Consider the following 26,969-nt stretch of genomic DNA (forward strand, 5'->3'; position numbering starts at 1 on the left):
ATTTTGGATTTGATTCTCACTAATAGTGAAGGAATTGGTTGCCAAGGTAGAAATAGTGGGAATTCTAGAGGGAAATGAGTACTCCTTCCTAGAGCCTGGGATAGAGGAGATAAGAGAGCTGTATTTGAAGGAGAATTGAGTGTTAGAGGGATTTTTGTTGTCTTTGGCCTTAGGGCAGGGGTGGGGAACCTGTAGCCTCAGGGCCACATGTGGCCCTCTAGATCCTCAAGTGCTTGGCTGCACTTGAGGACCTAAAGGGCCACATGCGGCCTCAAGGCTGCAGGTTCCCCACCCCTGCCCTAGGGGGTAGATCCAGGATCAATAGCTGCCAAGACGGAAATTTAGGCTCAGCGTCAGAAAACTTGCTTTGAGAGGTGGTGGGTACCCCCTCCTTGGAGAACTTCAAGAAAAGTCTGTATGGGCCCTTGAAACGTATATTATGAAGGGGGTTCCTTTGTGTCTGATTTGAAGTAGATGGTTACTGAGGTCTCTTTCAACTTTCAAATTGCACAATTGCATGACTGTTATGGGAACAGAGGACGGGGATGGGGTGGGGTGGGGTGCTCACCTTAATCTCTTCAGCCTCAGAAAATGTGTCTGTTTCCTCTTCTGTGGGCATCTCGAGGTCAGACTCCTCAGAAGCGATGGGTACCTGCACCGTCAAGTATGGGTTGTTGATAAAGTTCATGTGGTCAAGTTCAATACTAGTTGGCGGGCATTCCACCACACCAATGTGGTTCAGGATGTGGTTGTCCTTCTTTAAATCTTCCTCTTCCTGTTGCTGTTGCTCCTTCTTCTCTTCTTCTCCACCGTCCCCCTCCTCAGCCTTCTCAGATTTCTGTTTCATATCTCCAGGAGCCAGGATCTGACCATGTAAGAGGGCCAGGAAGAAGGCTTTGGCATAATCAATGCCCCAGGAGATGCGAGCAATAGCAATTTGAAGGTTATTCATCTCCCCATCCTCATCAGAGGCTGCCAGGCTGTCGGCACTGAAGGAACTTAGGAGCAGGGCAAGGAACAGATTCAGGACCTGAAGGGAAAGGAAACTGAGTCTGAGCTCATTCAGGGCCAGTTTGTACCTTCTAGGAGGGGCCCTACTATCTCTTGGCAACTCTGTGTCCCCTTTACATCTGTGTCTAAGACAGGGAAAGACTGGCAGAACCCATGCCCACCTCCCAAACCAGGGATCCAGGACTGATGAGCAGTCACTTCTGTCTTTCACCAACACGAGAGGAGGAGATGCAGGACAGCTGGTCACCCGAGACCTGTCTAGGAAGAGACCAACCAGGCATTTTTCCAGCTTGGACTTGTAGAGAAGAACTTGACAGGCAAGGTGTTATGTGGGTGAGGGTGTAACACGTCATAGAGATGTGATGATGGGGAGGAGTACTCCATCTTTCCCTGGTTTTGAGGATTCTGGACCCATCTACCCCTCAGCAGGCCCACATCCAGTTAATCCTTTTATTTTAGATCCTTTAAACATGCCTAGAGAGGCAGGGTCATACAATGAATAGAAAACTAGAGGTAGAATCAGGAAAACTGAGTATTTATAAGCTGCATCAACATGGCATCTCTCTAAGACTGTAAGTGACAAAAAGTTTGAGATTTTCCACTGGCATTGGAGGCGGAACATTCCATATGGAAATCATTGATATATCAACATATGTTTCCCTTATGTTACTACAAGTAGTACGTAGTGTTTTGTTCAGTCCTTTCAATCGTGTCTGACTCTTTGTGACTCCATTTGGGGTTTTCTTGGCAGAGATACTGGAGTGGTTTGCCATTTCCTCCTCCAGTTTATTTTACAGATGATGAAACCAAAGCAAACAGGGTTAAGTGACTTGTCCAGGGTCACACAGCTAGCTAGTGTCTGAGGCTGGATTTGAACTCATGAATATGAGTCTTCCTGACTTCAGGCCTGACACAACTACAGCTCCACCTAGCTGCCCCAGGAAGTAGTGCTAGCATAGCTCTTTAAGGTGTGCAGAGGGCTTTACAAATTTCTCCTCATTTAACCTTATAGTGACCCTGGGAGAGAGATGCTACTATTCTCCTTATTTTACAGATGGGGAAACTGAGGCAGCAGAGAGCAATTTAGAGACTTTCTCAGGGTCACATAGCTAGTAAGTGTCTAGGGTGGGATTTGAACTTTGGTCTTTTATGCCCAATGTTCTATCTACTGAGCCACCAAGTTTCCACTTTCCTAATAGTACAAGTATTATTAGGGATTGGGGTAGGTTTCATTACTAAAGGGAATTCCTGAATAAGAAAACTCCACAGAGCACCTTCTTTATAACCTAGAGAGTTTCCTAGAAGATGGGGAGGCTATATAACTTGCCCAGGGTCCTCTGGCTAGTTTGTGTCCCAGGTGGGTTTTGAACCCAGGTCTTCGAGAGTCTGAAACCAACTCTCCATCCACTATTCCATCCTTCCTCTTATAGAAATATCATTATGCCCCTTATAGCAAGATGAGGCAACTCAGGCTCAGCAAGTTGAAAGCAGTTCGTCCAAGGTCACATAGGTTATAAATGTCACAGCTGAGATTTGAACCCAGGTCTCCTGACTACAAGCCCAACACTCCACTAGACTGTGCTGCTTTCTAAAAGATGTAGAATCATTCTGTGACCCTAAAGTCCCCAACAGCACCTGCCCTATTTTTCTCCTGTCTTTTCTGGCTCCATTTCTAGGGTGGGTGGTCTCCATATCCTCACTCCTAATAAAAGAGAGTAAATCCTGAAGTTCCGGCTCTATTTGCCAACATTCTACTGGGACTGTACTCTGAGAAGACTGTCAACCACCTCCCCTTGGCTAAATCTGATTCTTATTCTCTTTAACCCCTGGTGTGTTTGATACTACTGGTCATTCCTTATTCTTTTTTTTTTTTTTGAGGGGGGAGGCAAGGCAATTGGGGTTAAATGACCTGCCCAAGGTCACACAGCTAGTAAGTGTCAAGTGTCTGAGATCACATTTGAACTCAGGTCTGACTCCAGGGCAGGTTCTCTACTCACTGTGCCACCTATCTGCCCCTCCTATTCCTTCTTAAATCTCCTTCTCGTCTCCCTGTCACCTCACGTTCTAGGACACCAAGCTCTCTTGATGTTCCTTCTGCCTCTCTAACCATCTATCCTTTGTCTCATTCATTGACTCTTCTACCAATGTGGCTTCATGGGCTTAACCTTATAGCTTCAGTTTTTATAAAGGATGGACTTCAGGAGATGGCCATCAGTTGGAGGATGGCTGAACAAATTGTTGTATCTGCTTGTGATGGAATACTATTGTGCTATAAGAGATGATGAGCAGGATGCTCTCAGAAAAACCTGGGAAGACTTACATGAACTGATGCAAAGTGAAATGAGAACCAGGAGAACATTGTACAAAGTACCAGCAATATTATAAGATGATCAGCTGCGAGTGGCTTAGCTATCCTCAGCAATGCAATGATCCAAGACAACTCTGAAGGACTTATGATGAAAAATGCTATCCATCCCCAGAGAAAGAACTAATGGAGTCTGAATACAGATGGTGGCATACTTTTCTTACTTTATTTTTCTTGGGGCTTTTTCTGGTCTATTTATTATTTATTGGTCTATTTTTGGTTTATTTTGGTCTATTTGGTCTTTTACAACATGACTAATATGGAAATGTGCTTTGCATGACCACATACGTATAACCTATATTGAATCGCTTGCCTTCTCATTGGGTGGGGGTAAGGAGGGAGGGTGAGAATTTGGAACTCAAAACTTTAAAAACAAATGTTTAAAAAAATTTATGTAATTGGTGAAAAATAAAATACTAAATAAATCAAAAGAAAAAAAAGGATGGACCTCAGACATGAACATTTCAATTGTCTCGTGCTAAACCATAATTGAGGACACTGTGCATTATTCTGATCACTGTCTCTTATGGAAGTTTCCATGGGATAAATTCCTTCACGAATCCAGGGCCAGAATCCCCCAAATGACAAATGGTCAAAGAATATGAAGAGGCAGTTCTCTCAAAGGAAGACATTCAAGCTATCAATAATCACATGAAGAATCCTTTAAATCACTAGTAATTAGAGAAATGCAAATTAAAGCGACTTTGAGATTCTATTTCATAGCCCTCAGATTGGCAAAGATGACAAAAAGGGAAAATACAAGCGCTGGAGGGGTTGCAGGAAAACAGGCATATTAATGCACTGTTGGAGGAGCTGTGGATTGGTCTAGCACAATTTGGAACTTCTCCAAAGTCAATAAACAATATATACCCAGTTACCTAGCTATGCCACTCCTGGGGCAGCTAGCTGGTGTAGTGGATAGATCACCAGGCATGAAGTCAGGAAGACCTGAATTCAAATCTGGTCTCAGACATTTACTAGCTGTGTTACCCTGGGCAAGTCCCTTAACCCTGTTTGCCTCAGTTTCCTCATCTGCAAAATAAGTTAAGGAAATGGCAAGTCACTAAAACAACAACAAAATGCCATTCTTAAATGGTACCACAAAGAGATCAAAGAAAGAAGGGACTCGCATATACAAAAATATTTATAGCAATACTTTTGGTAGTAGGAGAAGACTGGAAACTAAAGGGGTACCCTTGAAACTCAAGAATGGCTGAACAAATTATGGTGTATGAATACAATAGAATACTAATGTGCCATAAGAAATAATTAAAGGCACAGTTTCAGAGAAACTTGGGAAGTATGAACTGATGCAGAATGAAGTGAGCAGGAGGACAATTTATACAACAAGCGACATCGTAAAGACAAAGAATTGTGATAGATTCAGGACAATTTATAACAACAAGCGACATTGTAAAGACAAAGAACTGTGATAGATTCAGGACAATTTATAACAACAAGCGACATTGTAAAGACAAAGAACTGTGATAGATTCAGGACAATTTATAACAACAAGCGACATCGTAAAGACAAAGAATTGTGATAGATTCAGGACAATTTATAACAACAAGCGACATCGTAAAGACAAAGAATTGTGATAGATTCAGGACAATTTATAACAACAAGCGACATTGTAAAGACAAAGAACTGTGATAGATTCAGGACAATTTATAACAACAAGCGACATTGTAAAGACAAAGAACTGTGACAGATGCCAGAACTCTGACAATACAGTCACCACTCATGATTCCAAGGAACAATGAAGAAGGCTGCCTGACTCCCGACAGAGGGAAGATGCACTCCTCTGGGTGTAGAAAGAGACATAGATTTTTGGAAAGGGGAATTTGTCTTAACTTGATTTTGCATATCTATGCAAGGGTTTCCTTTTCCTTTTTTCTTTTAAATGGGTGTGGGTGGGTGGGAGGATCAGCAAATAAATGCTTGTTAGTTGAAATGATAAATTTTAAAATGAATTTAAGGATAGGAAAATGTGAACTCATTCATGTCAGATCTACTTACGGTCCCATTGAGTGAGGAGATTTGGGTTCTAATCCTGGCTTTGCTACCAGCTAGTCACAAAGCTATGTGTGGTTTATCTTTCATTCTCAAAGAGGACCATGACATCAGGAAGATGATGCCATGACTTGCAAATGAATTTGATTTAAGTGAGGGAGGGCTGTGCAAAGTCACCAGCCTCACTTTCTCCTCCAGAACCGTCTGGGTCCAGTGGCCAGATATAGATCAGGACAACTGGAGGTGGCCCAGCAGTCACAAAGCTAGCTGTCCAGTGGTCAGATTTCCCTTTTATAAAATTAGGAGGTTGGACTAGATGCTCTCTCCCTTCTAGCTGTAACATCCTATGATCCTATGACCAGACAATGAGAAATAAATAAATAAACCCAAATTTTTCCCTTCTTGCCTTGGCTGCCAGGAAGCTCAGAGCTAACATTCCATATCCAGCTGTGGCAACAAAGAGTTATTACTTCATGTCCAGCTGTGGCAATGAACTCATCCCAGGTGTCTGGTAACATCTATTTCCTCTGTTCCTTTTAGCTGTTTTCTGTTCTGTTTTTATTTTAGGAGTCAGTGTGGTATAGTGGAAAGAATATTAGACTTAGTATTAGAGGATATGTTTGATTTAGCACAGAAAGGGGACCTTAGAGGTTACTGAGTCTAGTCCCTTCATTTTACAGATGTGGAAACTGAGGCAAACAGAAGTTAAGTGACTTTTCCAGGGTCACATAGCTAGTAAGTGTCTGAAGCAAGATCTGAGCCTCAGTCTTCCTAATTTTAAGTCTGATACCCTATCCATTATGCTATGCAGCCTCTCTCATTTCAGGTTACTTCCCCCAATCTCCTTATAAAGACCCTGACATCTGTAGCCAATCCCCTTTGCTGGAAGCTTCTGAAGAGTCCTCATTCATACATCCCTCTTTCCTCACCCCTCTTCCATTTCTTGGGAGTGTGTAAGAGGACTACCACAGATTACCTGAGCTTCAGTGAGACATTGGGTGAGACTGGCGCTAACAGTTAACGTTTAGGTGAAAGGCCATATGGTGTAGTGGACAAAGAACTGTCCTTGAAGCCAGGAAGACCTGGGTTCAAGTGTCACCTCTGACACATACTGGTTATGTGGCCCTGGGCAAGTTAACATCTTATTATTCTAGGCCAGGAGAGGCACCTAGGTGGTGCAGCGGATAGCACTCTGGCCCTAGAATCAGGAGGACCTGAATTCAAATTTGGCCTCAGAAACTTACTAGCTGTGTGACCCTGGGCAGGTCACTTACCCCTGTTTGCCTCAGTTTCCTCATTTGTAAAATGAGCTGGAGAAGGAAATGGTAAACTACTCCAATGTCTTTGCCAAGAAAACCCCAAAAGGGGTCATGAAGTATCAGACACGACTGAACAACAATAAAAGCATATAAAGGGGGAGGGAACTCTGGTGGGCTGAATGTAACTACCATCCCCTCCACTCCGCTCCCCCCACACCTTTTAGAGCATCCTTGAAGTTTATTAAATAAGTTTTCATCTGGGTACATTGATCAAGACTGGTAGGAATGGTATGCAATATGTGTTTTGCCCTGAGCCCTGCACCCCCTAGGTATGATTTCTGATATTCCATGTCCCAGGATGACCCTTCTATTACTCCCTGACTCAGCCCCTCTGCTTTAGCAGTCAGTTTGTTAACTCTGAATCCATCTGTACCTTTGTTGTGCTCATCCCCATACTCGGAAGGCTTTTCCTCCCCTACTTTCCTTGTCAATTTCTAACTAAACAGCATTTCCTCTGCAAAAGATCTGGGGTTGTTTTTGTTTTTAGCAGACTGAAATCTCACTATGTGTCAACAGTGTAATACAGTAGTGAAACAAAACAAACCACCTAAGTCAGTTTTAGGATGAATTAAGAATAGTGTCCAGGCTAAGGAGGTGACGGACCTGCTATACTCTGATCAGAATGTTGCATTCAGGTGTGGGAAGCCATGTTTTAAGAAGGACATTGATAAGCTTGAGGTCAGGCAGAGAGAGGAAACCTAGATGGCAAAGGTCATGAGTCTGGGCCATATAGGGATCAATTGAAAGAAGCAGAGATGGTTAGCCTACAGAAGAGGAGTAGGCAGGGCATAAGCCAACTTCAAGTATTTAAAAGGTTGTCACAGGGAAGAAGGTTTTAGATTTATTTTGCTTTTCTCTATAGGGCAGAGCTAGGAGCAATGGGCTACAAAGAGACAGATTTAGCTGGACTCAGTTTCTGGGAGGACTCTCCCTCTGGATCCCTTTGGATCTGGACAGTTGATTCTGTCCTTCCTCTTGCGCCTTCACCTTGTCTCTGTCCTTCCTTGCCCCTGGCTTTTCCCCTCGTCTGCCTTGTCCTTTTTGTCTCTGCCCCTTGTCTCCTCCCCCTTCTCTCTCTGTCCCTTGTCTCTAACCTTATCCTCTTTTGACCCCAGTTCCTTGTCTCTGCCTCTGTCTTTCCCTGCCCCTGTCTCTTGTCTCTGCCCTTCTCCCTTGTCTCTGCCCTCTCCCTCCTTGTCTTTGCCTCTTGTCTCTGCCCATATCCTTCCCTTCCCCTTCTCTTTTCCCCTTTCCCTCCTTGCCCCTGCCTCTCATCTCCCCTCCTTTCCCCCTGCCTCTGTCCCATGTCTCTACCCCATCCTTCATTGCCCCTTTGTCCCTGCCCCTTCCTTCTCTGGCCCTAGTCCCTGACCCTCCCCTGCCCTCCCCTGCCTCTGCTTTCTGCCCCTGTTTTTCCCCCGCCCTTCTCCCTTGATGCCTCTGTTCCTGCGGGGCAGGCAAAATCAGGGCTCCCAGCTGTCAAGAAGGGGAGAGCAGGGGGCTGGGGTAGGGGGTGGAGTGGCCACCAGTTGCCAGAAGCACATATGAGATGGGAATTAGCTGCTCTCTGGGTCAGCAGGGTTTGCGCACGGCTCCTGCCTTGGTACAGAAATAGCTGCTTCAGTCAGGGTAGGGGTGTGTGTGTGTGTGTGTGTGTGTGTGTGTGTGTGTGTGTGTGTGTGTAGGGCAGGTTGGGGGTGGGTGAGTAGAGTATGATTGAAAAGAACGGTTCTCACACTGGGGGCTGTTGTAGGGCCAGGGACTGGGCAGGGTTACTGTGTCACCCTGAGTTACTTCCTCTCCTTCTCCTATAATAACCCAAAGGAAATGACAGTAGACACAGAGAGGGGGAAGTTGGGGGGGGGCACCGGGTCCCTACAGCTGGTGGCATATTTCGCTCCAGACGCACACCTGTTCTCCACCCCCTCCTGGAGAGATGGCCCATCCTGGAGAAGGGGTGGGGGATGGGGGCACAGTAGCTCAGTCATCACAATGCCTCTGTCCTGTCCTTCAGTGTGTGAACTGAAGGGCTAAAACAGAAGGGGACTGTGAGAGAATTGGCATGGGGAGGTGTGTTCTTGGGAGTTTCCTGAACACTTAAGTCAGACAGAATCGCCGCTCCTGCCAATATATCTTCTTCCTGCCCCATCACATAAAATGCGTACATGTGTACACTCACAATGCATGCTGTATCCTCCCAGGCTATTTCTTTTGGGCAGGGACTGTTGCTCATTTTGCTTAGCCCCCAGCACAGTGCCTTACACCTAGTAGGGCACTTAAATGATTGCTGGATTGGATAGGATTGCATTATATGCATTATGGCCTCTTTCCTTCCTTCCCCCCTCCCCCAAACAACTCGCATTCCTAGATGAAGACAAGACACAACCACAGACACACAAAAATGTATACAATGCTGGCAAATGGGACTCATAATAATAATACATACTTCCCAGCGTTGTTATAAAGATCAAATGAGACATTTGTGAAGTGCTTAGCAGAGTGCCCAGCACAGAGTAGGTGCTATGTAAGTGTTAACTGTTATCATTATTATGACACACACCAACATACAAGTATACACGGATCTAGAACACACAGTGCACCACTGGTTGGCAAACACTGTGTCCACATAATGTACATATTGTACAGCTCCTGTATTGCCTGACCCTGATTAATTGACAGGGTAGTGCAGTGAAAATGGCCATAGGATTTGAAATCCCTTTGGTGTGACCTTGGACGAGTCTCTGTCAGCCTCAGTTTCCTCATCTGTAAAACGCTGGGTGTTGGACTATATCATAGAACTTTAGAGTTGGAAGGGACCTCAGCAGGAAACTGATTTAATCGATTTTTGTTCTGTCATTTTCAGTCATGTCTGACTCTTCGTGACCCCATTTAGGGTTTTATTGGCAAAGATACTGGAGTAGTTTGCCATTTCCCTCTCCACAACTCATTTTACAGGTGAGGAAACTGAGGCAGACAGGGTTAAATGACTTGGTTAGGATCACAGAGCTAGTATGTGTCTGAGGCCACATTTGAACTCATGAAGATGAGTGAATATTCCTGACTCCCGGCCCCATACTCTTTCACTGTGCCACCTAGCTGCCCTAGTTCAATGCACACAAGAATGGAATCCCTGCCACAATGCATCCAACAAGTAGTTATCCAATCTCTACTTGAAAACCTCCAAGGTGGGAGGGCCCACCACCTCCAGAAGCAGCCTATTCCATTTTTGGTCAACAAAACCTGTGTTAAAATTTTCCTTGCCTTCAAGCCTAAAATTTCTTCTTTGCAATTTCCAAACCCCATTGGTTCTGTCCCCAGAGCCAAACTGAAGACATCTACTCATCTGTTCACCATGACAGCCCTTCCAATGCTTAAAGGCAGCTCTGGCATCCGCTCCCCTTGAGTCCACATTAAACATGCCTAGTTCTTTCGACTGGTCTCTGGTGAGATTAAACTATTTCTGTCATCTCTCTTTTGGCCCTACATCCTATGATTCTATGAAGACCTTAGACATGTGCCCTGACAAATAGAGGCACAAATATACCTACTGCCCATCACGGTACAGTTGAAAGAGGACTGACCCTGGAATCAGAGGAACTGGGTTCGAATCTTACTTTGGAAGCTTACTGACTATGATCCTGGGCAAATCACAACCTCCCTGGGGTTCTGTTTTCTCATCCATAAAATGAGGGGGTTGGACTAGATGGCCTTTGAGCCCTGTTCCTGCTCTATAGATCTGTGAATCTGTCTTCATTCACATCCTAACCCTCCTGGTCCAGCAAGGTTGGAGTCTGGGAAAACCTGCCTTCAAGTACTACTTCAGATAATCACAGATAAGTGTCCCCAAGCAACTGTGTAATGCTGTAAATTGCAGAATAGTCACTGATTTGCATTGGTGGAAGCAATTTCCTTATTGGGAGTTCCTTGAACCCAAGAAATGACAGATCCAGATAATACAAAACCCCCAGATCTTCACTTCAAATACTCCTTGCTCTGGGAAGGGGATGAAAACATAGCAAGAGGGAGCAGAGAGCAGGTCTTGGAGGGGAAGACAATGCTTGCACCTGCTGCCAGAGTCTCTCCCCAAAAATAATAATGATAATAATTATATTAATAATAATAATAACAGCTAACATTTATACAGTGCTTACTATGCATCAGGTACTGGTCAAAGCACTTTACAATCCTTACCTCTCAATCCTCCCCACAACCCTGGGAAGTAAGTGCTATTATCTCCATTTTACCAATGAGGAAACTGAGGCAGACAGGGGTAGAGTGACTTGTCCAGGGTCACACAGTTAGTAAATATCTGAGGCCAGATTTGAACTCAGGTCTTCCTGACTCCAAGACCAACACCCTATCCACTGCAGTCTAGTTGCCCTGATAGGATAGTAAGAGATTGTTAGAGCCAGAAATGGGGCATAAGATAGTGTTGGACTAAGAACCAGGAAGACCTGAGCTCAGATCCTGCCTCAAACACTTACTTGGCCTATCTGAGCCTTCATTTCCTCATCTTTAAAATGGGGATAATCATTATACCTGCTTCATAGGGCTATTGTGAAGATTAAATGAAATAATCTATAAAGACAAGTGCTATGTAAGTTCTAGCTGTTATGGTTGTTGTGAAAGCCCTCTTTCTGTCTTTCCCCTGCCTCTTCCTCCTCCTCCATAACACAAATGCTGGTTAAACTTCTTTCTCTATGCTCCTTTCAAGGCATTACCTGCCTTCTAGAACCAACCTAAAGGTTCCTCTTTCCTATTGCCTTTAAGGGCCTGGTCTCTCCTTCCCTTCCCTTTCCTTTTCCCCCAGTGGTACCTCCTTCTCCCTCTCCCCACCCAGCGATCAGCATTTGTAAGGCATTTGAAAGATGCTGACCCAGCAACCCAAGAATTTCACACATGTGGAATGAGCCCCTCCACCACCACCACCACCACCACCACAGAAGGCCAGCTGGGCATATAGCACGTGGCAAGGCACAGCAGACAGCAGGAGTTGGGTGCCCCACTTTCCCCCATGGGGCTAGTACCCAAGTTTGTCTGTCTGCTGTGCTAGGTTATAGGGTACTCCCAGTGGGGTCGTGGGGGTGTTATGCCATCACTCTGGGCAAGGGATGCCTCCAGGGTTGGGAGGGAGAAATATCCCCTCCACATGTCACCAATTAAATATTGGTTAGCGGGACAATGTGCCCAATCCCTCACTGTATTCCCTTCCCTCTTCCAACCATCCTCTGCTCCCTTTCCCAAACAACCCCACATACCAAACCTTGACTCATAGGGAACAGATGGAGCTTAGTGTTGGGGGAGGGAAGAGAGAGATTTGTTTTGACCCATTTCCAGGTCAAATAAGGGGGTGAGGGAAACTGGGAGGATGAAGATGTGTTTGACGAGAGGCAGCACAAGATAGCACAAGGAACTCTGGCTTGGGAGTCAGGAGACCTGGATTGCAACCATTTAAAGGGTCACATTTGCCTCAAATTCTCATTCTCTTCCATTCAGTGATCCCAGCTGAACTAGAAAAATGATCTCTAAAGTCCTTTCTACCTCTAATAGTCTATGATTCTGTGGGAATGTAGGAGCTGGGGGCTCTTCCCTTCCTCCCTCTTCCCCTTCCCCTTACTCACCACAAGATTCCCGATGACCATGACCATGAGAAAGACGGTGAGGCACATGGGCTGACCAGCCACCTCCATACAATCCCACATGGTCTCGATCCACTCGCCACACAGGATTCGGAAGACAATGAGGAAGGAGTGGAAGAAGTCATGCATGTGCCAGCGGGGCAGGGTGCAGCTGGGATTAATCTTACACACGCACTCCTTATAGCTCTTCCCAAAGAGCTGCATGCCCACCACGGCGAAGATGAAGACGATGATGGCCAACACCAGCGTCAGATTTCCCAAGGCCCCCACAGAATTGCCAATGATCTTGATGAGCATATTCAGTGTGGGCCAGGACTTGGCCAGTTTGAAGACTCTCATCTGGGGACAGAGGATGAATTAATGAAAACATAACAGATGAACCTCTTTTATTAAGATGGTCTCCCGGGGCAGCTAGGTGGTGCAGTGAGTAGAGCACCGGCCCTGGAGTCGGGAGGACCTGAGTTCAAATGTGACCTCGGACACTTGACACACTTACTAGCTGTGTAACCTTGGGCAAGTCACTTAACCCCGATTGCCCTGCCTTCCCCCCTCCAAAAAAAAGATGGTTCCCCCATCTTGAGCTGTAGGGGAGAAACATGGCCATCTTTGATGAACTCCTAGTTTGATAGAGCACACACCCTTCTTGCCTATGGGAAACCATATGTCCCCATCCTCTGGGAGATCCTATCCTGACAGGAGTGGGAAAGAGTATCAAGACAGGGTGGGGTCAAAAGGATTTTAGTTCAAAGTCCTGCAATTAACCAGTTTTCATAGCATTTAAAGCTGAATGGGACCTTAAAGATAATTTATTCCAGTCCCCTTATTTTATGGATAAGGAAACCAAGGTCCAAAGAGATTGAATGATTACCAAGTTTGTTGTTCAGTCACTCTTTGTGACCCTATTTGGGGTTCTCTTGGCAAAGATACTGGAGAGGTTTGCCATCTCTTCCAGCTCATTTTACAGATAAGGAAATTAAGGTAAATGAGATTAAATGACTTGCCCAGAGTCACACAGCTACTAAATGTCTGAGGTTGGATTTGAATTCAGGAAGAGGAGCCTTTCTGCCTCCAGGCCCTGGGTGCTTTCCTCTTCGCCAACTACCTGCCTGTTATCAAGTTTATACAAGTTCTACATCCCAAGAATTTGGATTCAAATTCAATGAATCCTCAAGCTTAACATGCTCGTAACAGAAATGATCATTTTTCCACTCCAGATTGACTCTGGTTCTCTTCTTTCTGTTAATGGCACTGCCACGCACCCAGGCTTAAATCTCATTGCTGTCCTTAATTCTTCCCTCTCTTTTAAGTCCTATGTCAGTCAATCAATAAACATTTATTAAATTCCTGCTAGGTGCCAGTCACTGTGCTAAATTCTTGGGATACAAAGAAAAGCAAAAGACGGACTCCTTGCCCTTGAGGAGTTCACAATCTATGTCCAGTTACCAAGTCCAGTCGATTCCATTTCTGGAAATATTTTAATGTCTCTTTCTTTTTTATTTCCATTGCCACTGCCCTAGCAAACGGCTTCCTAACCAGCTTCTGACTATGATTAGCAGCCTCTCAACCTACAGGCTCTTTCTTCTCCAGTCTCCTATAATGACACATCTGATCATGTCAGCCCCATGCTCAAAACCCTTCTGTTTCTCCCTATTACCTACTAAACAAAATTCAGACTCCTCAGGCTGGCACCAAAGACTTCTGTCTGGCCACCTTTTCCATCTTATTTCACGTTTCTCTCTTCCATGTGTGCTATACTCTATCCATGGATTATTCACTATTACTTGGGAGTCTTTGCAGACACAGAGATGGGACAATGGGGTGCATTCCAGGCACATACCAAGCGGAAGGATCGAAGCACAGAGAGCCCTTGCACGTTGGCCAGCCCCAGCTCCACCAGGCTCAGGGTGACAATAAAACTGTCAAAGATGTTCCAGCCCTGCTGGAAGTACTCATAGGGATCCATCGCGATCAGCTTCAGCACCATCTCTGCAGTGAAGATGCCTGTGAAAACCTGGGGAGAACAATCAGAGTCACCACGGGACCCTAATCTCCTCCCCTGCATTCACAGAATGATCCCCTCCCTCCCAAATGCATAAAATGGGTGCCAAGAATTCCCCTTCTGAGCTTGCTCCCTTGGAATTCTCTCCTTACGGCTTCTGAACAGCCATAAGACATCAAGGAAGGGGCCCGGGGCTGTGCCCATCGGTAACTGATGATGCCCTGGGTTTGGAATCAGAAAAACCAGAGTTCAAATCCTGCTTTGGACATTTATGAGCTGTGTGACCCTGGGCAAGTCACTTAACTTTTGTCTGCCTCAGCTTCCCCAACTGTAAAATGCAAATAGTAACAGCATCTGACTCCTAGGGTTGTCAGGATCAAGTAGGATAATATTTGTATAGTACATAGCATGGTGTCTGGCACACAGTAGGTGCTATATAAATGCTTATTACCTTCCTTTCCCTTTCCCTCTCCTTACAGTTTCTGGAGAACCGCAGGACATCAGAGAAGAGAACCCAGGGCTGTGAGCTTCAGTAGCAATCTATTCCCCGGGCTTAGAAGGAAACAGTGACAAGAGAACAGAGATGGGCACAGCCCCAGAGGCCTCTGCACCTGTCTGCCAAATTCAATAAGCATTGATTAAGCTCTTATTATGTGCAAAGTACACAAAGAAAATCTGGTATGGACCCAAAGCATTCTTGCCCTGATTAAACTTCAGGTGCTGCTGACCGTGCGCCTGAGACAGAATTTGGGAGACAGGGTTGGGGAGGGGGTGCCCTCTAGGGCAGAGTGGGACATAGATGAGGGAAGTGGAACCTACCCTTTTCAAAAGCCCTGGTCCAGGGGTGTGAGACCTGCGGCCTCGAGGCCATGTGTGGCCTTCTAGGTCCTTGGGTTCAGCCTTTTGACTGAGTCAAGTTTTACAGAATAAATCCTTTTATTAAGGGGACCAGGCAGCCTGATCCTTGCGGGTGTCAATTAGATCCCTGATCCTGATTTCATACTGGGATTTGAGCTGCTTAGCCTCAAAGCCATATGGGGAGAGGGCTCAAGTCCTAACCCTTGGACGCAGATGGGCCCTCAGAAGGACCTCTTTCCCCACCTGCCTCAGGCATACACTGAAGCCCTTTTTGGGGGCCTTCTTTGGGCATAGCAGGTGCCTAGACCACAGAAAACAGCAAAGGTCCAGGGACCGGCCAGTGGAACACACCCTAGAACAGCTGTGTGGCTTAATCAAAGGGAAAACCCATTTCCAGACCTGATCCTGTGTCTCTGGATGGAAATTCCACAGGGCCCCTTTGGCAGTCACAGTCCCCCTGCTTGTCCCTCCATCTATACCCCAGCTCTCACCCCTGAGGCCTTTATCTCTGAGGTTTTACTCTAGGCCCAGGCCTGATTCCCATTCTTTCTTGGTATCTCTTCCCTCCCCACATAGGAGGTTTCTCAGGACCCATCCCTTCCCAAATCCATTGTGGTAGGAGTTAAAACAAGGACCAGGGTAGGCTCGGCTTCCCTTTGTCTGGGCCTGGCTCCCAGCAAGGGCTGGGAATGAGGTGCTAATGCTTCTAATGGTGAGGGGATAAGCACAGAGATCAGTGCATGTCAACAATAGAGAGGGAGGGTGGGGAAGGGAAATTGGGGCAGACTGGCAAGCCTGGAAACCTTAGGACTAGAGAGTGGAAAAAGAGGAGACTCTGGAGCCTGATAATTCCTAGGCCCTCATGTCCCTTATTCTGAGAATCTGCATGTTCCATAGGCACACTGTACATCATCCGTCCTCTGTATCCCCTGTTCCAGGAAGGAACCAGCACCCTGGGACATGGATCCCCTTCTCCAAGACAGGCTAGCACCAAAGACCCATCATACTCTCAGTAACTTAGGTTGCCCAGACATCTCCAAGAACTTTCACACATAACTATATATACCTCCAGATACTTCCTCAGGACATTCCCACAGACATCCACATACCCATACCATCATCTACATAATCACAGACATCCTCCAGAGACACCTCCAGATGAGGCTCAGAGGTTTAGAGCCAGAAGGAACCTCAGAAATCATCCCAGTAATTTAACAGCCTCATTTTAGAGATGAAGAAACTGAAGTCCTAAAAGAAGTGACTTTGCCCAAGATCCATACGGCCATCCATAGGGATGATAAGTAGCAGAGACATGTTTCGCTATCTCTGTTACACATGCCAGCAATGGGCAGATAAACCCAAGAGCCCAGGGAATAGCAACTCCCTCCCACCCTGCCCCCTCATCCCAGCTCTGCTTAAAGCCAGACCTCTGCAGCCTTCCTCCAGAGAAGAAGCCCTCATGGAGATTGGACCTGGAAACTAACTCCCTCTTTAGGTACTGCAGGGTCCACCTCCTAAGGAAGTTTTTTGTTCAGTCGTTTCAGTCAGATATGACTCTTTTTGACCCTATTTGGGGTTTTCTTGGCAAAGATACTGGAGTGGGTTTGCCATTTCCTTCTCCAGTTCATTTTACAGATGAGGCAACTGAGGCAAACAGAGTGAAGTGACTTGCCCAGGGTCACCCAGTTAGTAAGTGTCTGAAGCTGGATTTGAACTCACAAAGATGAGTCTTCCTGACTCCAGGCCATGCATTCTAACCAGTGTGTCACTTAGCTGTACCCCCTAAGGGGGATACACTTCCTGAAAATCTGGTTAAAAAAACAGTCACCACTAAAATCCTCAGCATTGTCAAATGATTCATCATCAGAAGCAGATATGGATTTCTCAGTGGAAATGACTCTAAATAAAAAGTCTTGCCATCTGCACCCTAAGGACCACCTGGCCTTTCCATCTGATTTGCAGCTGAAACTTTTTCCATGTGTGGTGTCCCCCATTATAGACCATAGATGCAGAGCTAGACAGAACCTCATAAGCCATCTGGTTTAACCACCTCTCATTTAGAATGGGCATGCCTTGAGAACAGGAACTGCCTTGCTTTTTTATTTGTACCCCCAACATTTAACACAATGCTTTGCTGATAATGAGCATTTACTGCATGCTTCACCATTCATTCATGCATCCTCCTATTTACCCACAGACCTCCCCTCTAATGCTCCCCTGCATACACTCAGAAATTCACCACACCCACCCATCCCTCTGCTCCCTTTCTCCACAGAAATCCCTCCATCCCCCTATCCCGCTCTGTACCAGGTTGCCCACGGAGAGCACATGCTCAAACTGGGGAGTCATGGGGTAATGCTCCATGGCCATGAAGACTGTGTTGAGCACAATGCAGATGGTGATGCCGAGGTCCACAAAGGGGTCCATGACAATCAGGTATAAAATCTTCTTTAGCTTCACCCACGGAGCACAGCAGTTCCACACCAACAGTGTATGGGCACACTTGTACCACCATGGCGGGCACTTCTGATGGGCCTCCTCCAACTCTGGGGGTAGGGGGTAGGAAGAAAAAAGCTCAAGGTGTTTCAGGCCCACTATCCCTCCTTCCCATTTTGGAATCAGTTGGGGACAAGGGGAAACTCTGTCCATGAGGAGGAATGAGGAACAGGCATAGCTAGATTCTTTCAGAAGATATTTAGAGAGATTTCCATATTTCTTGTGAGTGGACACGACGATAGAAAAGGAAGTGTTCTCCCTCCATCTCCCCTCCACCCAGGGTAAAGGAGGAGGAATTTAGAACCATACATCAAAGGGCAGAAAGACTTGACTTCAGGAAATCCTTTGATTAGAAAAGAGCATCACCTCGACCTGAGAGTTAGGGAAGGGAGATTGGGTAGATGAGATTAGCAGCACCTAGGACAGGGGTCCCTGACATTTTTGGTCCCAATGCATCTTGACTTTCAGTAAACCTTCCCATGCCCCCTATTCAATTTGAAAGGAAGTAAGTTTCATAATTTGTCATGCATATGCACATAATAATATTAATAGGATAATATAATTATTTACCAAACATTCCCCATGTCCCTTTCTTGTCTGCCTGACCTAGAGGCAGTGTGGCCCACAGCAGAATGTAATGAGGGATACATATTATAAATTTTTACAAATGCCCAAACATCTTTAATGTCAGAAAGTCTCACTCTCTATGGGATGTAGGTATTTATTTTGTGACAAATCAAATTATTATTAGGAAGGCTTAAAGCTTCAAGCAGACAGTGAGTAAGGGTGAAGGAAGGTTCTTTAAAATCTTGTTCTTAAACTTTTTCCACTTGAGACCCCTTCAGCACTTCTTAGACTGTGGGTCAAGACTGCATGTGGGGTTGGGACTCGAAGTTTAAGAAGCACTCTGGGGTAGATATGGCATCTCCACTTACATTCCCAGCTACCTGCTCAACATTGCCAGGATGCCATGTCAGACTCATGGTATCCTAATGGATCATCTTCCTGAAATTGGCTCCTCCTCCTGACTTTCCAGTTTTGGCCAATGTCCTCACCATTCTTCCAGCCACAAGCTGACTCTATCTTTTCTTTGCCATTCCTTTTGCTAACTACTAGCTCACACTTCTACCACTGCAGTCATTTCCCAGGGGGTCTTTTTATTTCATCTTTCCCCTTCCAATCTATCCTATGTACCATTGCTAGATTAATCCTCCTAAAGCATAGCTCTGATCCTTTCTCCCTTCCTTTTTCTTTATTCCTTTCTTTCTTTCCTTCCTTCCTCTTTCCTTTCCTCCTTCCTCCCTCCCTTCCTTCCTTCCTTCCTTCCTTCCTTCCTTCCTTCCTTCCTTCCTTCCTTCCTTCCTTCCTTCCTTCCTCCCTCCCTCCCTCTCTCCCTTCCTTCCTTCCTTTCTTCCTTCCTTCTGAACCTGTATGTTTTTCCAAACCTATGTACTTCACATGTCTAACACGATTGTATATGTATAACCAGTGGTGAGATTCAGCTGGTTTGCATTGGTTCGGTAGAACTGGTACCTAATTTTAGGTTGAGTTCCATGAGCCAGAGGTGGGGCCTGTGCCCACCATGTTAGCAGCAGGGGCGGGGCCTCGACTGGTTTCTGTGGAGACCTGATTGTTAATTCATTTGAATTCCACCACTGTTAATTTATAACCTATATTAGATTGCTTGCTGTCTTGGTGGAGAGGGATTTGGAACTCAAAATTTTATAAAAATGAATGTTGAAAAACTATCTTTACATGTAATTGGAAAAAATACTATTAAGCAAACCTATGTACTTTGGAAAAGAAGTTGGGCCAATCAGGCATAGGATGAAGAGAAAGAGATAAGACAGCTCAAATGTTACACTAACCAGGAAATGATCCAATAAATTTGCATACCAAACTATAGGGGATCTATGGGGAAACATGGATGAGAATCACAGCAGACTACAGGATATGAATGAGTTGAGAGCTGTATCATTGGTAAAAGTGCCCACATCAATGAGATCCTAGATCCACTGAGGAAATATTGAAGAAGTATGTGTGATTATTGTCAATATCTTTGAATGGTGAATTTTGAGGGATTGAAATCTCACCATTCTAGAGCGGAGGGATGGGGCTAAAACAAAACAAAACAAAAAAACCCGCTTGGAGTGAGGATAATGTGGGAAGGTGTTATTCTTTGTTTTTTGGCTTACACAATATCTGATACCACAGCAGGTGCTTAATAAAACTTTGTTAAATTGAATTAGATTGAATTGGGATATCAGGCTCTTCCCTACTCATTAGTATTTTGAATAAATATTCTATACATATATATAGAATATAGAATATAATAATATATAGAATATATAAATATATATTTCTATAGTTGGAAGTCTGACTAACTATTTATAAGGTTCTTAGCCTAGGGACCGTGGATTTTTTTCCCCTAAATTTCAAATAATTGGTTTCATTGGCAATCCTACTTATTTTGTTTTATACATTTAATTACATTACTCTGAGAAGGGGTCCATAGGGTTTACCAGACTACACACACACACACACACACACACATACACGCAAAGGCCAGGAACCCTTGCCGTCCAAAGGATAGCTACATTGTTGGATTATGTTTTTCTCAGAGAAACTGGCGGGGAAGAGGATGGCAGAATGAACCACAGAGAGATCATAGAGAATAATCTTGTTTGTTCCCTATACCTTCTCTGCACAACCTAGCCTAGATGGAAGGGGTCAGTGCTAGTCCTGTACTAGTCTACCAATCCATTTGCCTGCTTCGTTGTCTAGTCCCCATTCTTCCTCTGAGCCCAGGTTGGGGAAGGTAATGACTTCTCCATCTAACTTCCTGTTTGGGTTGTGGATGGTGAAGTATGGCACTTGGAGGGCTCTACTTTTGCCCCTTGCCCTGGAATTCCTGGGGGTAGAGGTTTCTGGTTTCCGGAAATGTGGTCCTTCCTGGTTAGTATTATTAGACTGTCCTTCCCCATCCCCTTGTCACCTCCCCTCCCCCATTCCTGCCTGGAAGCCAGTGGCCCCCAGAGCTGCTGGGCCCTGTGGCCAGTGCTGGGTCCAACTAAGCTGTGACTATATTTATCATAGCCATTTCTTCAGCTCTAATATTAGGTTACGGTTGTCCTAAAAGTCCAACTTGGCCTGGTCCTTCCTTGCTGACCTGCCCTGAAGCCAAAACTACTCAGGTCAGTCATGTGGCAGTGGGCCCTAGGAAGATGAGGAGGGGACCAGGGGGGTATCAAGCATGTCCCAAAATATGGGCCCTTCACCTTCCATGGCATCCGAGATGGCGCTTTCCATGCTGCAGCTTTGTCTTTGGGGGTTCTGGGATGGTCTCCTTCGAGACTGCAGAAAGAAAAGAGTTGAATTAGAAAGGCCAGAAGGCACAGATGGGGTAGGGCCAGAGATGGAGGAAGAATTGTAGGGAGTCCTCTCATCTGCTAGAATAGCCACCTGCTTCCATGCAGAGCCCAATTGAGGATTTTAATAGACTGAACAACAGGCCTGGGAATCAGATTAGGGTGCCAGGGTCATTGTGTTAGTAAGGTGAATTCCTCAGATCCTCTTTGAGCTAAATGGATGACCACGCAGCAAGCAGAATAATTGTTGTGTGAGAGGAGCAAGATATCAATGAATAGTTCTGGCACTTTTGAATAATAGGGTTGCCCCCCTACCTCCCACCCAGGAGATCAGTGTTGCAGCTGTCCCCCCTCCCCTCTGCCTTTAAATCTTCCATTCAAAGCTAGACACCTCCCCACCTGACCCCAGACTGAAGAGACATGTTACATCCCAGGACAGATCGTACCTCTTCTGTATCCAGGCCGCCATTGCAATCTTTCCCCTGCATCTGGTTCCCATCTCCCTCACCACTCTCCAGGGCTGCCTGAGCCTATAAACCATCAAGGATGAATTAGGTGAGGTCTTCCCTTAAACTATGAACCCTGTTCTGTTTCCTGCAACTCACTCTCCCCTTGGCTTAGGCATGAGCAGAAAGATGACAAAGGATGGGAATCCCAACTTCAGGTAACTCCGAACCATGTAGACCCTGCATCTTGAACATCAGCATGATTTTGGATGGTTGGAAAAAGGATGGCATTGGGTCAAGTCTATGAATCTGAGCAGATCCCACTCTACTTTCATTCCTGTTTCTGCTCTTTGTGGGTTGTGGTTGGTCCTTTATTCCTGAAGAGGACCAATGACATTGCAAAGGTGATGTCTTTGTGGGTTAAGAACATAAAGGGAGAGGGATTGCTCCTCTATTCTCTGTATTTAGGCCAGCTCCTCCTCCACAGACCACACAGCACCCAAACCTTGCTTTTCCTAATAATTTGTCTAAAGATATGAGGCACAACCACATTCTCTAATGAAATGCATCTCTGGGCCTTTTGGACCAAGACTGGCCTAGAGATAAATACATATATTGTCAAAATGTCAGAGTTGGAAGAGACCTCAGATCATTTAGCCTAGGGGTTCTTAATTTTTTTCAAATTAGCTTGGTAAAGCCATTGGGCCTCTTCTCAGAAAAATGTTTTAAATATATAAAATAAAATCCATAAAATAATAAAAGAAACCAATTATACTGAAATAGAAACATCAAAATATTTTTAAAAAAACAAGTTTAGGGACCCCAAGTTTATAACTCTTCATCTAGCTTAACAATCTTATTTAAAGGAGACCCAAAGAAGAGAAGGGACCTACCCAGGGTCATACGGTCAGCTTGTGTGTGTGGTTTGTCCTTCATTCTCGAAGAGGACCATGACATCAGGAAGATGATGCCATGACTTACAAATGAATTGGATTGTAGTGAGGGAGGGCTGTAGAAAGTCAAATCTAAAACCCCAGGTTTCTTGACATCTAGTCCAGGAATCTCCTTCTCTAGCACCAACACCACCCCATTTCCCCTGTAATGTCTTGGGTCAGGACCCTCTATTCTTTCTCTCTCTCTCTGTGCCTGCTATTCTTTGCCCTCCCTTACCCCCACCCCATACCTCCTTCATCGTCATCCCACCCAAGAGGAAATGTCGGCCCAGGGGGTCAGGACCCAGCTTCAGGTCTGTCCCCCAGCCCGAACACTGACCAGTTTCTCCTGTTCCTCCTGGTGCTTCTTGAGTTTCTCTAGCATCTGCTGGAATTCCTCCTCCTTCTCTTGCTCCTCTGCCAAGGTGGCATCATTCTGCTCTGCGTAGGCCATCGCCACCACGGCCAGGATGAGGTTGATGAGATAGAAGGAGCCCAGGAAGATGATGACTACAAAGAAGATCATGTAGGTCTTGCCAGCCGCCCGAAGGGTCTGCAGGAATTGGGGAGGAAGGGGGATGTCCTGTGACTCCCTCTTTAAGCATGACCTCGCTCACCCAACAACAATCACCAGGGCAACGTTGACACCAAGAAGCCTTAGTGTGCCAATACCACAGTGAGCCTGGGACCTCATCAGTGTGGGGAATGCCCTCTGGTGTGCCTGCCCATCCTGTTTGACTCTTTTCCTTTTTATAAAATAGATTTAAATTTTTTTCATCGACTATATTTCCTGTCATATCCCTTCTTTTCCCTCCCCCTCCCAGAGAGCTATCTCTATAACAAAGAATTTTTAAAAAAAAAAAGACAAAGAAAAGAAAAGAAATCACCAGAACAGATCAATATGTTGCAAAAACAAACAAAACAAACACAACAACAACCCCTTGACACCATCTATGCAACATTCTGTGTCGATGAAATCCCGTTCCCCCACCCTGCCTCTGTAAAGTATGGAGGGGGGCCTCATCTCTCTTCTTTGGGGCAAGTTTGTTCTTTATAATTTTCCTGTTTTTTTTAATACCATCCCCTAAATTTGCTGGAGGGGAATTTACCCTGGGCTGCAGACTTTCCTCACGTCATCCTGACATAGTAATGTGGCAATAATTGTAATAGTCATAATTGATACAGTGCTTTCAAGTTGGCAAAGTGTTTTACAGCCATCTCATTTGATCCTCACAACAATCCTGGGAGGAAGATGCCGTTATCATTCAGATGAGGAAGTGGAGACAGACAGAGGTTAAATGACTTGCCCAGAGTCATACTGCTACGAAGTGTCTGAGGCTAGATTGGAACTCAGGTTTCCAAAGCTTCCTGAAGTGCTTCCCAAAGTACTTTATGCATTCTGAAGTACTACACATCCATTCTCCTGGCTGTGTTCCACAGTTAGCTAGGTGGTGCAGGCACCCCCTGACTCCAGGCCCAGGGCTCACCTCTTCCCTGTACCACCCAACTAACTGTGGAACACAGCCAGAAGAATGGATGTTTTGGTGATGCTTTGAAATTTACTAAGCGCTTTAAGGCATTATCTCGTTGGAGGCCCACAACTCTGTGAGGTTTCTAGCCCTGTTTTATAGATAAATCTCAAGGAGATTACAGTTATCCTTCCAAATCGTGGGGGTTAGGGGTGAACATTGGCGTGTAAAGTTTTTTGGCTCCTCCTTCAGTACCAGAGAAGTCTGAGTTATCAGGATATTAAAAGATAAACTATGTTAGCATTATACAATACCATACATATATTTTGAGTTTCTATAACTTTTTCTATGTTGTCTGCTGGCCTTTGCGTGTCATCTGTGGTTCCTGCAAAACTTCCCCAAAATTCCCATTTAATTTCTTACGCCAACCCAAGATGTATCATAACTGCAATGTATCATAGCTGTGATGGGGAAAGCTGCAATGTGGAAGGAATAACTGTACTTGACTTGCTCCTTGCCAATCAATCATACCCTTCTCCTGCCTGCTGCTCCCAATAAAACGATTAAAATTATTTTTAAACTACTAAAATTATACTTAAAAATTTAAAACTATTAAAATAATGAAACTATTAAATAAATAATAAAATTGAAAGTCTGTGTAACCAGAGACCCTGATGAAGAGAGCCCCTTCCTTCGGGGGGCCTGCAGCACCATCCTGGGAGGGGGGAGGCAGAGAAGGAACAGATCAGCTTAGTAGAGGGACATCTTGCCTCAAGGGCAAGAAGATCTGAGCTGAAGTCCTGCCCTTGACATATCCTGGCTTTGTGTCCCTGGGAAACTCTCTTAACTCTAAGCCCCCGTCCCTCAAGTGAAAATGAGAGATTTGGATCAATTGGCCTCTGTGGTCCCTAACAGATCTAAATTTGTGACCCTGTGACCCCTCAGGCAGAGCCTGGTCAGACTCAACAGAGCCACCTACACTCTCCCTTCCAAGGTGTGTGCTAGCCCTGCCCTATTTCTCAAGAGCATTAACAACCCACCCCCACTCCACCACATATATATAGGTTGACCTTCAGCTTATACGTATGTGTGTGTATATGTGCGTGTATACACACACGCACGCACTCACACATATACACACCATGGTCTTCTCCTGTTTCCTCCTTCCATCGACATTACTTTAGAGGCCATTCAATGCCCCCCTCCAAATACCCCAGGACAAAGGAAGGGGAAGAGGAGTAAAAGGCAATTGTGTTGGTACCAGGATCCAGAGAGACAGGAAAGAAAGCTACGAATGTGGGTCACAGGAGAGCTAAGTAGGAGAAGAGGTAGGAGTCCCCAGGAAGGGAGTAAGGGTAGGAAGAAACCATCTGGGAAACAGATTAGACTTGGTTTTTCTTGACTTCAGAGGTCAGAATTAGGTCCAAATACAATGGAAGCTGAGAGAAGGCAGATTTCTGCTAGATGTAAGGGGGAGACTTCTTAAGATTTAGAACTGAGAGTGAAACGGAGCTAATTATACAAGGAGTGTGGTCTCCTAGACTAGATAATCTCTGAGGGCCCTTCCTACTCTGAGAAAAGTGGTGTTGGGGGTCTTGGGGCAGGGCATACCAGCTGGAAGAGGTTCTCCCAGTAGTCTTGTGTCATGAGTCGGAAGAGGGCGAGGAAGGCCCAGCTGAAGGTGTCGTAACTGGTGTAGCCATAGTTGGGATTCCTGCCTGCCTTCATGCACTCGTAGCCCTCAGGACAGTGCCTAGAAAGGAAGGAAGGAGGTTAACAGGGCATGTATGGAGTCTAGATATCGCTTCCTCCAGCCTTTCATGCCTGTATAGCCTTTACTTACTACTAAGGGGCTTGTAGTCTTGGAATCCCTGATTTGGGGCATGGAGGAAGGAAGAAGATGGATTAGGACTCTTCCTAGTATCTTTGTACTTAGGTCAGTGCCTTGGGAGGGGAGGAAGAGCTTGAGCTTCTGGCTGGTAAAGAGCCCCAGAGAAGGGCTGTGGAGAGGAGCCACCTAGGTTCTCGGGCTCTCATAGCTCTGCTATGGAGGGAAGCTTGGGGGTGCCCAGCGAGAGGCACTGCCTCCACCCTCAGGCACCCATGTACCAGCTGGATCATTTTCTCCTTTCTCTACATGTCTTGATTTCCACAGCCCCATCCCCAGTATCTGTTCCCAACCAGCCCCTTTTTCTTTGACAGACCCTCTTCCTCCCCTAGCCTTCCCCATCCCTTCTAGCTCAGTATCTCCAGTCCCTGGTGGTAACTTCTTCCTTCCCCCTGGTATCACTCACCCTGCATCACTGCTGTTCCCACAGAGCAGGGCATCAGGGGCACCCTCCAGGAAATAGAAGTTCCCTTTGTTGGGGGTAAGGGGCATCACAGGTCATGGAGGAGGCATGTCATGAATACAAACATGTTTTTGGGATATGTGTGTATATAAACATACATAAATACATTACATATATACATGCTCATATTCCTTATTTCCCACCCAAGTGGGAGAAAGGAGCTGGGGCTGCTCTGACTGTCCTGCTTCCCCATTTTCCCTCCCCCTCTGCCCATCTTCAGGCCCCTTTCTCAGTCTAAGTATTTCCAAGGGATGTGACTTCAGGGGACAGAAGCTCAGAGTCCAGCGTGGCTAGAGAAATACAAAGCAGGTGAGACACTAAGTGTTTCTATGATGCTGGAGAGATGTATGTAGAGTCAGTTCTCATCATTCATGGTAGTTATGTTCTATAAGTCAACTTGAACACTGAATTGGGAAATACTGAACCATTGGTCCTAGTGGAAATAGAGGGCTAAGTTCCTGTGAGCCTCTGGTCACGACATTTACTTTAGCACTTTCCAAAGTGGCCTCATATACAGATTGACAAATTTCCTCTTCCTTTTTCTGGACATACCATATTGTTGATTGTTTAACACTGAACTCGTGGCCGATAGCACTATGACTCATGCCCAGATGAAGGTTATCTAATGCATGTGTCCTCTCCATAAAATATATCGTGGCCTTTTTGAGCTTAGGGACTCTAGAGAGCACTTCAGCACTATGTT

At 45.5% G+C, this 26,969-nt stretch overlaps 1 protein-coding gene across 1 annotated transcript in view; it reads right to left on the reverse strand.

Moving 5' to 3' along the window:
* SCN4A (sodium voltage-gated channel alpha subunit 4) overlaps nt 1-26,969 on the reverse strand; it is a 58,432-nt gene that overhangs the window by 23,394 nt on the left and 8,069 nt on the right. Inside the window, exons 7-15 of the mRNA XM_036754765.1 lie at nt 26,210-26,273; nt 25,527-25,668; nt 22,781-22,999; nt 21,506-21,598; nt 20,979-21,033; nt 17,512-17,750; nt 14,185-14,358; nt 12,330-12,686; nt 569-1,030 (exon numbers count right to left, since the gene is read on the reverse strand). Of these exons, the coding sequence (XP_036610660.1) occupies nt 569-1,030; nt 12,330-12,686; nt 14,185-14,358; nt 17,512-17,750; nt 20,979-21,033; nt 21,506-21,598; nt 22,781-22,999; nt 25,527-25,668; nt 26,210-26,273 (1,805 nt within the window). The remainder of the gene's footprint in view (nt 1-568; nt 1,031-12,329; nt 12,687-14,184; nt 14,359-17,511; nt 17,751-20,978; nt 21,034-21,505; nt 21,599-22,780; nt 23,000-25,526; nt 25,669-26,209; nt 26,274-26,969) is intronic.

This window comes from Trichosurus vulpecula, chromosome 4 (assembly GCF_011100635.1).
Source record: "Trichosurus vulpecula isolate mTriVul1 chromosome 4, mTriVul1.pri, whole genome shotgun sequence".
NCBI lineage: Eukaryota > Metazoa > Chordata > Mammalia > Diprotodontia > Phalangeridae > Trichosurus > Trichosurus vulpecula.